The following is a 14,874-nucleotide window of genomic DNA, read 5'->3' as shown; positions in this document are numbered from 1 at the left end:
GTAACCCAGACCCCAAAAGAGAAACATGATCACTACCTCACTCAGTCATCGTCAGAGAAGTTTCCTCAAGCAGCAGATGGGAACAGATGTAGAGACCTACAGCCAGGCATTACACACAGAGAGAGTCTAAACGGAGATCTCCATCAAATCCCTTCCCTCAAAGTTCAGGGAACCCTTGGAAGAGAAGGTGGAAAGAGTGTACAAGCCAGAGGGTGTAGAGGAGAGGAGAACAAAGCCTCCGACTCAGCTGAGATAGGTGCATGTGACCACAGAGACTGGCGCAGTGGGCACGGTGTCCACACTGGGCTGCATCAAGTCCTCTGCAGAGATAGCAGAGCTTTAACTTATTATTCCGATGGAACTCCTGAGTACGAGAATGCATGTGTCTCTGATTCTTATGCCTGCTCTTAAGACTTTCCTTTTGTTGAGCTGCTGTGAGCATATCTGATATGATGGTTTTTGATTTACCTTTTTGTTTTGTTTTGTTTTTTTTGACACAGGGTTTCTCTGTGTAACAGTCCTGGCTGTCCTAAAACTCCCTTTGTAGACCAGGCTGGTCTTGAACTCACTGAAATCTGCCTGCCTCTGCCTCCCAAGTGCTGGGATTAAAGATGTGTGTCACCACCAGCAGCTAGTTTTTGCTTTATCTTAATTATATTTTATTTTGTCATCTTTGACAAAGGGAAGGGAGGAAGGAAGGAAGAAAGGAAGGAAGGAAAAAAGGACAGGAGGAAAGAAGGGAGAGAAGGAAAGAAGGACACACCCACAAATACTGTGTTTGTGTGTGTGTGTGTCCTTTTGACTCATAATTAAATTTATACAAATTCTTCTGACATTTGTCTAAATGAATGTCCAAACATATATATAAATTTTAAATTGTAATGTTCTTTACAGGGAAGGGGGTGAGGCAGCCCAACTGTTCACAAACAGGGAAAGTTACCTAAATCATGGCATGATGGAATGATGTGAAATTATTTAAAAGAATGAGGTACATTTTCATATTTTCATGTGCTAATAAAAGATTTGCAGGGGACTTTGTCCATAAAAAAAGGAATATTTTGTCTGAGCTGAGTGATGGTGCATGCCTTTAATCCCAGCACTCGGGAAGCAGAAGTAGGCAGATCTCTATGAGTTTGAGGTCAGCCTGGTTTACAGAGACAGTTCCAGGTTACACAGAGAAACCCTGTTTCAAAACAAAACACAACAAAAACAAACCAAACAAACAAATAGGAATATTTTTTTTCTCTCTGTCTGAGAGATTTGGGAGAGAGACAGACATTAATTCTCACACTGGAGATTTTTGGAGACGTCTCTGAGATGCACTGAAATTGGAGCGAGGAAGCAATGGTGGCCCTACTGATAACACAAGCAAAGCCAGAGGTAGGTCTGACTGGGAAAAAAGCCAGCAGGTTCAGGTTGGGTTCACAGCATGGCGTTCACATGACCATGTTTCCAACCGACTGAGGCTTGAACTCAGTAGAGAGGCCAGGGCCAACAAGATGGACAGAAACAAAAAGGAGGAAATGCTGAAGGCCGAACCTACAGAGGACACAGCAGCAGCCACTGCCTTTGCTGGTTTGTAAGAGTGATGGAGACTTCTACATACTTAGCTTGTAGCATACCTCTGCAGTGTTTACTGATGGGCAGCAGCCTGTTGTGGATAATCTTTTTGTACTACACTGTGAAGATGTTTCACTCTGATTGGTCTAATTAAAGCTGAACGGCCAATCACTTGACAGGGTTTCCAGGCACAGAGGATGCTGGGGAGAGAAAGGGCAAGTACTCCAGGTATGCAAAGGAAGCACGGTGGGCCCTATGAGTAAGGTAATAAGGCCTCGAGGCAGAAAGTAAATACAAAGGAATGGGTTAATTTAAGTTTCGAGAGCCGGTTAGAAACAAGTCTAAACTATCAACTGAGCTTTCATAATTAATAATGAGTCTTCATGTCATTATTGGGGAGTTGATCGTATGACAAAAAAGTCTGACTACAAATGGCATCCAACCATTTGTTGTGTGGGCTCAAATATCCAAATACAGGACCCGAGAAAGTGGGGAAAAAAAGGTATAGGCAAAGAGCCAGATGTAACTTCTTAGTTCTGCAGTCTGTCAGCCTGATGCTCAGGGTCACACAGAGGCACAGCCACCGGCTGATGCCTGCAGGCTGGAACCATCTACCAGCACCATGTGCCAGCACCGTGAGCTAAGCTGATTCAGGCAGGTGGCTGACCTAATAGTTTAAGATTTGTCTCACACGATCATAGAATGTTGCAAATGCTTAGTAAAGACAGATACAGATGGAAAGAACCTCTAAACACGTTATAGTGCATTCAAAAGTGTGCACAGGCTTAAGAAAGAAAAGAAAATGGTATCAACAGTCATAGAAAAAAAAAGAAAAGCATTTATAAATAATTTAAAAAATCAAGCCATGCAGAGATGGGAAATGCACAGGAGTCTGGATCCTGTATGGTGCTGTGTTGACTTTAATTTTTTTGATTGCTGATGAGCAAGCCATAGCTGCTGAGAAACATTGGATTATTAAAAAAAAACTACTAAATGAAACCAACCTATACATTTTAAAGATGCTTTAGCTTCAAAATGGAAGTAAAAAAAAATGTTACTATGAGGTTATGCTTTTACTTCCAAGGAAATAAAAGGCTGTGGATTTATTCAAGGTCAAAAGAGCTCCGATTTGATTGGGTGAGTACTCCTTGAAAATCCTGACTACAGACATGAAGAAACAACCTAGAAAATCAACAAGGCAGGTGATGTACATTTTAATGTTCAAACATAAAACAAGAAATCACCTTTGGCTGGCTTGTGTACAGTGCACAGTCTATACTTGTGTTAATGCAGATATATATGCTATCTTCAAAAGTTTGTGTGTTTTCAGAGCAAGGGGACCAGACACCAATGAGAATGGGTGGTCCAAGTGATCCAGTCTCTCAGAGTGCATCTATTGCAGTTTCCTCAGAGTTCTGCATCCAGAACAGCTTTAAGGCTGTTAGCTGAGATGGTCCAGCCTCAAAGACTATTCTAGCCAGGATTTGACCATTATTCAATTTTTCTCAAGGTCCCCTAAAAATGCCAGTGCCTCCAGGAAGCAGCCTGAAGAACATTACGGCTACTTTCAGAAGAGGTAGGGTGGGAGGTTTTTGGTTATTCAGTGGGTTATGGATGGTTGTCATTGTTAAGGGGGTTGGTTACAAGTTGTTATTGGTCATGGTCAGGGAGAAAGCTAATCAGAGGAGATTAGCTACAAGGATTTTTTCCTAAAGGAAAAAGGGAGACTATAATATAGAACCAGTGAGATAAGAGGGTGGATCATTGAATCTACTTTTGAACAACCACTAGTCTTAAATATTTTACATTGATGTGGATTTTTGTATACTGATGCAATTTAAGATTTTTTTGTTACACTGTATATGTTTCTATCTTGTTTAAGAGATTGTACCTATGCAACTCATTTAAAAATGAAATGTAAAGTTTTAGTCCTTGAAAGCTATTCAGGAGAACAAGGAAATACAGGTTATTTGTCAATCATCTATAACAATTAAACTTATAGTCATGTCAGATATGTTTTCAAGGTCAATCAGAGACATTTTAAAAAGATTGTCTTCAAATACTTTGGAGACCTACAGAATATAGCATTTTAATGTTTTAATAGCACAAAGCTTTCATGACAATGAGACATGTCTGATCTTGGAAGCACCAATTTACTTCATAAAAGAAAGATGGCCATTGAAGAACCTCCACAAAATGTTTGCTTTCTTTATGGCAAAAATTAGCTATTTGGGCAAGAAACTGTTCTTGTCTCAACTGCTGACAGTATGCTGTCCAAATTGGACAAGCAGGATACCAAAGAAAATGACTGCTGAACTTTTTTAAGACCAGGTACAACTTTCTGCTTTATAGAAAAGTCTGTAAGATATTCTAGACTGAAAGGCCAAAGATGGAAGCCACCAGAATTACAGAGGAACCTTGGGTGACTTTCCAGGAAGTCAGCTGTTTTGTCATTTTTTTATAGATTTGGAAGTTGCTTGCTTTGCACTTCCTATGCACTCAACTAATATTTTATCCTCCTTGATTCTATGATAGGAACTCCAGACTAGAGAGTTATAGTTTTATAGTTTTCCTTGTTGCCAACTTTAGAAAAGAAACTTATATAAAAGATGTAATGTTTAGAAGGTTGAGAAACATAAAAGCTTAAGTTGTTTATCTAAAAAATGTTTTAAAAAAGATATTTTTAAGATGATAATACAAGTTATGAAAAATGGTTTAGATATAAATTTTGGGCTAAGATAGGAGATATTATGGAATATTTTCTATAAATTTTCAAAATGCAAATGGACTGGGCATTGTAAATGTAATTCTTACCCGATAATTGTTTTTTATCATGTACAGTTTTACTGCACTAGAGTTAAAACTTTTTCTTTTTTTATCTAGACAAAAAGGGGGAAATGTTGTGGTATAATCTTTTTGTACACTGTGAAGATGTGCCACTCTAATTGGTTTAATAAAAAGCTGAATGGCCAAAAACTGGGCAGGATTTCCAGGCACAAAGGATGCTGAGAAGAATAGGGCAGAGACGCCAGGGACACAAAGCAAGCAGGATAAGCACTAGAGAGATGAGGAAATAAAGGAGAAAGTAAATTAATAGAAATGGGTTAATTTAAGTTATAAGAGTCAGTTAGAAACAAGCCTAAGGTATTGGCTAGGCTTTAATAATTACTAATAATAAAATTAATAATTAATAACAAGCCTCCATGTCATTATGTCATCACTGGGGAACTGATAGTCCTGTCAAAAACTCTGACTACAGTGTCCTTTTGGCATTCCTGGTTCTGCATGGTCTCCTGAAGGTTGGGTCTCCTTCCACGTTTGCATACCGACTCTGAGTTTTCACTATTGGTGTTCAGTGCTCATCCACAGCCTTCCAGGTCAGAATCAAAGACTTCGAGATTTCCTGCAATACCTTCTCTTCACAAAGCCTGGCCTGCCTCCCTGTCGCTGTCTAGAATAGATTTGGATTTCTCTTTCTCAGCTGGATACAGAGAGGAAAACATCATGAGCCTTTCTAGAGACCTGGCTCTTCTTGACTCTACTGAATTGCTTTCTAAAGGCTGCAATCCTTTGTCTGCCTCTCTAGTATATTCACAATAAATACTGTTGAGTTTTTGAGTGAGCAGTTGGATAATGAATGAATGAATGAATGTGTGCATTATGGCCCTGTTAAAACCTACACAAATCATATACCATGCTATGATCTAAACAGAGCATTAAGACAAGAATTATTGCCAGGCAGTTGTGGCACACATCTTTAATCCCAGCACTTGGGAGGCAGAGGCAGGCAGATTTGTGTGAATTCGAGACAAGCCTGGTCTATAATAGCTAGTTCCAGGACAGGCTCCAAAGCTACAGAGAAATCCTGTCTCGAAAAACCAAAAAAAAAAAAAAAAACGCCAGGAATTATTACCTTCACTCATTATCCCCAAGGAAACAATCTCTCCAGGAGGTGAGCCGTGATACCAGTACTTCAGTGTGGTGGCTATGCTGTGTGCAGCCAAAATGCCCCCAAATTCCTTTCCAGTGCTGCTCAAGTTCCGAAGCCTCATCACAAACTCTTTCGTTACCCACTCACTGCAAGAAAAGAGAGAATCAATTTCCCAACAGAGAGAGGGATGGAAAGGATATCCTCTGAGCCCTGGAACTCAGCACAGAGAGCTCTATGTGCCATATAGACAGTAATGTGACCCACAAACCCTTTCTTCTGGCGTCCTCATTACCTATGAAAGCAATGCAAGTGGGCAGAAAGGAATAATTAAATTTCAGTCTGAAGTGTAGTAGTAAATTATGGAACACTGAAAAGATACCATAGGCTACAAAAACAATTCTTTTATTCTAAGTAATTAATTATGTGTCGATGCTTTCTTGGGACCGATCAGACCCTTCATTTAAAATCAAATACGTTCATTGAACAGTGAATCATTCACAATGAGATTTGGGGTAACATGTTTTACAGTCTTGAAGGATAAACTCAGGAAAGAGCTGAGCTGGATGAGAGCAAGGTTTGCCCAATTAGCCAGGCAGAGAATGGTCCCAGATCCCTGCAACATTGACCCTGTGCAGGTAGCACATGCAGAGGACTGGGGTTTCAGGAGAGGGAGCCCAGCACACCTGGTTCCTTGGCATGGATACCATCCCCTGGTCTGAAGAGGGCAGGGCAATAAAGGATGGGGAAAAAGGAGAGGCCGCACTGGGGAACTGGGGCAGCGATCAGAACGGTGCTTCAGGAGCTCTGGCTACCTCTCCTTTCTCATCATCATGCAGGCCTTAAGATGAATTCATTAACTTCCCCATTTCTTCTATATGTGACAGGCCACATTACCATTTCCGTTCTATCAGTAGAGCCACGGAGGCACAAATTTGATGTAATTTCCCTAAAGCCACACAACTAATAAATGATGTTGAATTCCACCTCAGGAGGTTTCCTGCTCCTGGGTCACAGGGCTTCTCAGCTCCGCCTCTTTTGGGACTTAATGGTAAACCTGATAGTGGCCTGCTGTCATCACAACTCCTCTTCCTCCAAATGCTCAACTACTTTCTCCTTGATATACACCTGTCTTTATATTGACATCTGCTTTGCGTACACCTACTTTAGAGACAACTTTGACAGAATACATAAACAACTTTCTGGGTGACTTGAAATGTAAAAATTCATGATTTTAAACCAAATCAAATGGGGATGAGGGCCAATAAGTTACTATTCTGTGGATTTTTCTGATTCTTTGGTAGAAAACAAAAAATGTGCATAAACAATACAAGTTATTTTATGTAAATTTTACAAGATGTTCCAATAGTGCTTTCAACTGTTATATATCATTATATTATTATCTAAGTCTATATACACTATATTATTATCTAATGTTAGTATATTTCACTTAAAAATATACTGTACCTGTCAAAAATCAAGTTTAACACTGAGTGACAATATCCAGGAGGTCCCTTAATAGCACTGTCATAGTCATAAACTTTGGCTTTCCTCAGATCAACGTAGTTATTTCCACTGATATTACCCCAAATTATTACATCTTTGATGCCTATATAGAACAGAATCAGAAATAATCATAATAAGGACCATCAATATAAAATTTACTTAAATGCAAAGCTTTGTATATATTTGTTTTAGGGTTGAACCAATAAATCCAAGCTCTCTAGCCTGTGCTGAAGCTGGGGTTCACCTCCCTAATTATCAGGGCTTGGTTATCACTAGTGCTGCCTTGGGAATCGTGAGCTAGATGGGTAATTCAAGCAATACCAAGAACCTGCCGTGAGAGATGGCTAATGGAAATTGTATCCTTTGTGTTGCTCAACTTCTCTCTCTGTCTCTGTCTCTCTCTTTCTCTGTCTCTATCTACCTCTCTATCTCTATCTCTCTCTCCCACATCCCCCCCCCCAACAGGGATGTGTAACGCACAAGTGTGTATGGGTGAGCATGCTCATGTAAGTAGAAGTTGCATTGGGAATCTTACTCAGCCACTCTTCACTATATCTTTTAAGAAGGGGCGTGCCTGGCTGGCCAGTGAGTCCTGGAGATGCGCTTGTCTCCATCCCGGTGTGCTAGGGTTACATGTAGTTATGTATGTAGTCACACCTGATATTTTACTGACTGAGATGTTTCCCTGGCCCCAAGGGAAGCTTTTCAACTGTTTGGATTTTGAAAATGCACTTTTGATTCTAGACTGAACTAGAAATGTACATAAATGACAACTCTCTGGAGGTTTCATCACTTGTAAAATAATATTGTTCATGGGAGGTACTTTTAGAAACAAGGTTTAAACCAGGCAGTGGTGGCGGCACACACCTTTAATGCTAGCACTCGGGAGGCAGAGGCAGCCAGATCTCTGTGAATTCAGGGCCAGCCTGATCTACAGAGTAAGTTTCAGGACAGTAAAAGCTACACAGAGAAACCTTGTTTCGGAAAAACAAACAAACAGAAGAAAGAAAGAAAAAAAAAACAGGGTTTAAGAGAAAACAAACCAGCCAAAAAGATAGAGGGGATGAATGAGAAAATAATACCACGTAGTTATATTTGTTAGTTATATATCTATGGAGAAAAATAAAAGAATATGAGCTGGAGAAAATAAGAATTGGAATTTAATATTTGTGATTTTGCAACTGTCGATTTTGTAGAAGGGTTTACGCAATTTAAAAAAGAATTTTATTTATTCACTCATTTATTGTTTTAGGTAGGGTTTCTATTGTAATGAGATCATGAGCAAAGCTATTGTGATGGAAAGGGTTTATCTGGCTTACAGTTCAACACTGTAGTCTACCATTGAAGAAAGTCGGGGGGGGGGAATTTGGAGGCAGGGGCTGATGCAGAGGATACGGAGAAGTTTCATCTACTGGTTTGCTCCCTTTGGCTTTCTTTAGCACAAAGGACCACCACCCACAATGGGCTGGGCCCTCTCCCATCAATCACTAATTTAAAAATGCCCTACAAGCTTGCCTACAGCCAGATCTTATGGAGGCAGTTTCTCAGTTGAGGTTCCTTCCTCTCAGATGACTCCAGCTTGTATCAAGTTAACATACAACTAACCAGCACATCTATGTACTTAAAATCTGTATCCAGGAGATTAAATTCTTGTCTGTTCTTTTGTAGGAAGAAGAGTATTAGAATAAGCTTTAGGGTAAATGTTGAATCTGCATGCAAGAAGACAGAAGTATTCTGAGCTTTCCTGCCAAGAGATGACTGAAAGCACTGTCTGGTCCTCACTGGCATCCTGTGCTGCACTGACTTAAATGACTATAAATTCACATCCACTGTTTCCCCAACTTTTGTTTCCAGCATGCCTGTAATTCCATCCTTAGAAATGCTGTTAGTCTAGACATAAAGGACCAGCTCTACGGATGCAGAGCTAAAATACACTAAATGTGATCCAGTCTTATTTTCATATGATTCTGATATCTATCAATTGAAAGATCAATAACAAAATTTAATTAGATATAATAAACCTGTAGGTTTAATCTCCTTTTAAGTTTTACCATGCATCAGGCAGCTCTCATGGGCACTTCTGAAATACTGACTGTGGTGGTTTGAATGATAATGCTCTCATAGGCTCATATGTTTGACTACTTGGTCCCAGCTGGTGGAACTGTTTAGGAAGGATTAGGAGGTGTGGCCTTTTTGGAGGAGGTGTGTCCCTGGGGGTGGACCTCAGGTTTATAGGTCAGATGTAAGCATGCAGCTCCTGCTCCAGCAGCATGCCTGCCTGCTGCCATGCTCTTTGCCACCATGATCATGGTCTGACCCCCTGAAACTGTAATCAAGCCCCCAATTAGATGCTTTCTTTTATAAGTTGCCTTGGTCAAGGTGTCTCGTGACAACAGAAAAGTGACCCTGACGTTGTCTCTTTGGATCTTCACATTGATTCCAGGAGGGAGTTGCTGTTTTTAAACATGATAATTCTGAGAACAGAAGTGGGAAAGGAGACAAGGCTGTTTTTACAAAGCCTTGAGAATTTGTAAACAACACACACCACTTTCCCCCCTATTATTGTGGGGAAAGTGGGATATTAAGTTAAAAATATTACTTGACTAATAGATATCTTATTACAACAAATATTTGCTAATTTTATAATGATGGGCAAAGTCACAAAAGTGGATGAAGAGAAGCGTGCACAGCCCCTGTCCTCATCCACAGGGTTGCCTCAGTTAAATACTTTCTCTTTTTATGGAGGATGCAGCAGGTTTGGTGCTTGCCTGGGTTCTCGGGCCTGCTAGGCAAGAGTTCTACAACTAACCTACAATTCTGTCCGTGCACTTGATTATATGAAAAATTCCAAAAATAAGCAGTGGGTAACTTTTAGGTCACTTTAATTATTGTATGTTGTTATTGTTAGCTTATTAGGTTATCACTCTTTACTGCTGTTAGTCTTTTATGGCCCTGGGTTTATGAATTAAACTGGATCACAATATATGTGTACAGGAAAAAGCTAGGTAGGGAGGATGGGGTTGTCAAGTGGCATCCCCCAATGAGGGAGGACCACACTGGCTCCACCCATCACTCCTAAGACACTCCTTATATCTCTCTTCTACTTCTGTGTCACACACCCTAGGTGGTTCTGTAGGATGCAGTTTTCTTTCCCCACTTTTTGACCCATGTATCAAAACACAAACAGGACAGTAGGCGTTCACTCACTGGCTGAGGTTGTTTTCATCTTCCGGGCCACTGTTGCTTTTGCTTGGCCTTCCACCCCCAGAGCCACTGCAATGATGTTGTGTGCGATATTAGGGGCATATTGCATAAGCAAGGCTGTTTTAAGATTCACAAAGGTTTTCCCGCCCACGATGACCTTGACGGACTCGTGAGCATTTTTTTCCATCAGGTAACCGTAGAGGCGGCACAGCGGCACCCGGCTTCTCAGGCAGCTCTCCAGGGTGTACACTTCCTCATCTGTGCTGTCGTCCAGGATGACGATGACTTGGGCCCGGAGGAAGGCATCCTCTGTGTTCGTGCAGAGGGAGACGCTGCGGAGGATGGGCGATGCCAAGTCCTCGATTTCCACCACTAAGCTTTCCAGGTAGCTTTCCATCTGCTCCCGGTCAAACAGGGTCAGGCTGATCTCTCTGTGCATCCCAAACACTTCTCCACTTATCAAGATGGGGATTATGTGGTAGCATGCAGTATTGCTGGCGCTGATTAAATGCAAAAGTTGGATGGAAAATGGTTAGGTCCTTTGCTCATTTACACGTTTTACTCTTAACAGATATTTCTGTGTGTGCTCCATAGGATGAGTCACTGTTTTTCATGGAAACCCTCCCACCTGCACAGACGTGCCTAGGGATCCCAAGTGGAACGAGAACGTCTCACTTCTCACACATCCTGGCATCTGGGAATACAACAAAGTAAGAGCTGACTGGTGTATTGGATGTTTCAGATGAAAGAGCTTGCTCACGTGCAGAAAACAAAGCAAGAACAAATAACTAAGCAGGCAAAAGCTCCCTTCAGACTCTTCTGCTTCTCTGTGGAAAGACAAAAGTGCCTGCTTCAGTTAGCCACAGCCTTTTCCATCTTTATCTAGGAGTGAATGCCTTTAGTTTGGGGCAGACTATCTTTCCCATAGCTTCACAAAGCAAAGGCTTTCCTGAAATAGCGAGGATAAGCACTGAATGTTCACTCTATCCAAAACTAACTGTACCCGAGTCTTCTGTTTCAGTGATGATCAACTGCGGGGAGTTGGAAATTGCATCTGAGAACATCTACTTCTCTTGGTGGACTTGGGGAGGACACAGAGGTGATATCCATTTCAGTTCTTTCTTTTGGAGAGGGTCATGGATATCTATGTACAATTTCTGAATCTTTTCAGTGTTTGTAGTTTTCCATAATTTTACATATTTCCTTCAAGCAGGTGTATGTTAGGATACCACATATTGCAAGAAGGACAATGTGAGTTAGACAGAGGGGATGGAAACTCAGAGAGAAAGAACTACAAAGAGAGAGGGCAGAGATGGAGAAAGAGGAAGTGACAAGCGGGGACAAGGAGAAGCACACCTGAGAAGGAGAAAAGGAAGACTGTGGGAATCAGGAGTGCGTGAGTGCACGAGTAAGAACCATGGGAATTCAGCAGGTGGGGAAGAGAGAGGGAGCAATGATCAGAGGACACATGCCAGCAAAGCGTACACACATGAATCTTAAATCACACAGAGATGGGTGCTGAAGGATAGAGAAACTCGTGTCCATGCACCAACCCAGACCTGTGAACACAATCATACACACATGCATCTCGAACATTTTTTGGTGTTCTTCCATTATGCAATCAATCCCATCCCACTGTCCTTTCTAAAAAATAAAAACTCAGACTCCTAAATCCTGGAGCTTCACCTGGCAATCCAGACCTGCAGGGGGGTGATGAGATCTTTCAGGTTTTTTTTCTCCACCTCTTCTTCTATATGTGCCTCCAGGTTCTCTTTAGCAATGAGCATCATCAGGTCCGTTGTCATGCTGGAAGTGACACCATAGTAAAGCTAAATATCAGAAAAGAAAAGCTTAACCTCAGAGAACAGAACATGGTCAGACAAAGACTAGAACAGAAAACAGGCAAGGAGAAAATGATGTAACAGCTTAGAAAGCAAGACATTTGAAATACAAAATAATGTCAAGAGAAGGATGTTTGAGCAGATAAGCAATGCAGTTCCCACACCTGGGCATGCTCCAGGAATTCATTGTATCCTCCCAAAAGCAAGCCCTTGCCTCCACGGTCCAGTAGCTCTCTCCAGATAATGGGGGAGGTGCTGTGGTCCCATTTATTCTTTTCACAAATGTCTTCTAGCCACTCCTGTGGAAAAATATTCCAATAAAAGTCATATATTAAATCTGCCTAAGAATTCAGTTCAGTACTGTTGGATTTAGACAACAAAGGATCTAGCTTGCTTTTAATGCTACTATGTGTGCACAATACATTTAGATACCTTCAAATGGAAAAATATAAACCTAGAAAATGGTCATGAGCCTGGTTGCTCATGACTTTAATTGTATCACTGGGGAATCAGAGGCAGGTGGATCCCTGTGAGTTCCAGGTCAGTCTGGTCCATATAGGAACTCCGGGTCAGTCAGGGCTAATGGTAAGATCTGAGAAGCAGGGAGGACAGCATTCTTATCCGTAAAATACAACTGAGTGGTCCTAAAGCCCCACCATTGGAGGCACATGTACTGAGGCCATCTCACAAACAAACTCTATTTCTAGCTAGTTCTGAAGATGTCCATGCTCTCAGTTCATCCCAAGGCAAGAAGACAGAGATTTCCAACACAGCCTCTCTAAGCACTGTACCACTTGGCTGGTGACACACTGGGCTGGGGGAAGAATGTGATCTACTCCAAGAGACTGTTCCAAGGAGAATATGCCAACGTTCTTTCAGGCCCTGGAAGAATGTGTAGGACCAAATACTCAGAGTCCTAAAGGTGGGCAGGAAGATTTCTTCAGTGTGACTCTTCTGCAGTTTGGGAGGGCACACCCCTGTGGAGACCCCAGAATACAGTGGTAATGTGTTACACTTGATTGGTAGTCAGAAGTTTGGGAGGGCACACCTCGTGGAGACCCAGAATGTAGTAGTAGTATGTTACTTGACTAGAACTCAAAAGTTTGGAGAAAATGATGTCTCAAATAATGTAGAAATAGTAAACCTGCCAGGGAGGATGTGGAAGCAGAGGTCAAAGGTGTAGGGCATGGCTGGTGAGATGACTCTGTGGGTTACAGTGATTGCCACCAAGCCCGGCCAGCAATTCCATTTCTGGGACCTGCATAGTCAAAAAAAATAGAACTGACTCAGCAAAATATTCTCAGCAAAATATTCTCTCACCTTCCCTTACATCTTAGCACATGCAGGCCTTACCACAAAATAAATAAATAAATAACTAAGTTAATTTCAAAAGGCTAGTGGGCACAGGGTATAGGAATCAACCACATTTTGGGGGGGCCAGACAATACTTAATTCACCAGAGTCACAAGAAACACACTAAAAATAAAAGGAGCCTTGTGTGGCTGCCAACTGGGATGATGAGATATGGAGGTCCAGAGCATGGGGAAATGTTCTCTAGAGAGTATCAGCTTTGAGAGGAATACTGGCCAGCGCCACAGACGTGATGACATGGACAGTCACAAGAAGTTAGGCAAGAGTTCAAGAGAAGGGCTTGTAGTCTTAAAACCCTAGGTAGTTCTTACCATGTCTAAGGATCAGCGAGCCAGCGACAAAAACCAGTGCTAGCAATTGATGACGGCAGCATCCTTTGAAGACGTCAAAACTGCCTCTGTGAGAAACACAAGACTCTGGCTTCTCTTCACAATGTAAGGCAAACAATCTGTCTAGACTGAAATCAGCATACGTGCTGGGTAGGGAACGCCCTTTCCTGGTCATAGGGCTTTCAGCAGAAACCCTGGCAGAGACTTTAGGAAATGCTTGACCTGCCAACTCTAGGTCCTGCACATATCTGTGAACCAAGGGGATCGCTTTATAAGAGAAGGGGTACAGTGCTGAGTATCACCAAGCTTGAGAGAGGGGCAACGCAGGCCAGCAAAGCTGCAGACACCAGCTAGAAGACTGACACATGGCAAGAACAGCCCCACTCCTCCCAGTCACAAAATTATACGTCCGTGTAGACTACTTAGAATTCAGGAACCAGGGGGCAGAACTAAGAGAGACCTTGTTCACCATCATTCCCTGGGGCCCTCTTGGAGAATTTATGCTTCCCCAATTTTCTCTACTCTAGTTTGTGAGTTGAAAGGTTTTAAAAGTCTGAAGAGGAGCTTTTCTGGCAGAGAACACAAGAAGAATCCCACCTTTAAGCTATCGCTGACACTGGTCACAGTGAGATGAGAGACCAGCGGGCAAAGAAAGAAGTTGTTGCTATGGAAGGGGTAACTGGGCCTGCTAATCGGTAGACTGTACAACAGCTACCACCCAGAGTAAAGCATATTTAACTTCCAGGTTATAATTTGAGCGTCTTTGGCAATGCTATACTCACTTTTGACCATACAAGGGGCAAAGTGTAATGGCTGTGTCTTTCAAAGGGACTGGGGCTCACATCCCCTACGTATACAGAAGTAGGCTATCACACCTAACAAGTGGCCTAGAGCAGTAGAGGGAGACCTCTAATGGAGGGCAGGGAAGAGAGATGAGCGCCAGTTTGGCTCTGAAACCATGTGCAATGGGGAATACAGTTCCTTAACAAGCCTTCCCTTAATAAAGTCTTCCCAGGGAAAGATCTTGATTTTCATCCCAGTAGAGCTGTTACCAGATGCTGTGAATTTCCTTAATGGAGCACAGCGCGTGGACTGTAGCAGATAGTCACACACAGTCCAGGTTCCTTCCACAGCG

General features: G+C 41.9%; 1 protein-coding gene across 1 annotated transcript in view; it reads right to left on the bottom strand.

Annotated features, from left to right (window-relative positions):
* Mdh1b (malate dehydrogenase 1B) overlaps positions 1-14,874 on the bottom strand; it is a 38,250-nt gene that overhangs the window by 16,783 nt on the left and 6,593 nt on the right. The window contains exons 3-7 of the mRNA XM_026786365.1: positions 12,204-12,338; positions 11,885-12,027; positions 10,202-10,698; positions 6,956-7,097; positions 5,474-5,637 (exon numbers count right to left, since the gene is read on the bottom strand). Of these exons, the coding sequence (XP_026642166.1) occupies positions 5,474-5,637; positions 6,956-7,097; positions 10,202-10,698; positions 11,885-12,027; positions 12,204-12,338 (1,081 nt within the window). The remainder of the gene's footprint in view (positions 1-5,473; positions 5,638-6,955; positions 7,098-10,201; positions 10,699-11,884; positions 12,028-12,203; positions 12,339-14,874) is intronic.

This window comes from Microtus ochrogaster, linkage group LG4 (assembly GCF_000317375.1).
Source record: "Microtus ochrogaster isolate Prairie Vole_2 linkage group LG4, MicOch1.0, whole genome shotgun sequence".
Taxonomy (NCBI): domain Eukaryota; kingdom Metazoa; phylum Chordata; class Mammalia; order Rodentia; family Cricetidae; genus Microtus; species Microtus ochrogaster.
Note: the sequence above shows the minus strand (reverse complement) of the source record. Positions and strands in the feature narration are given on the sequence as shown.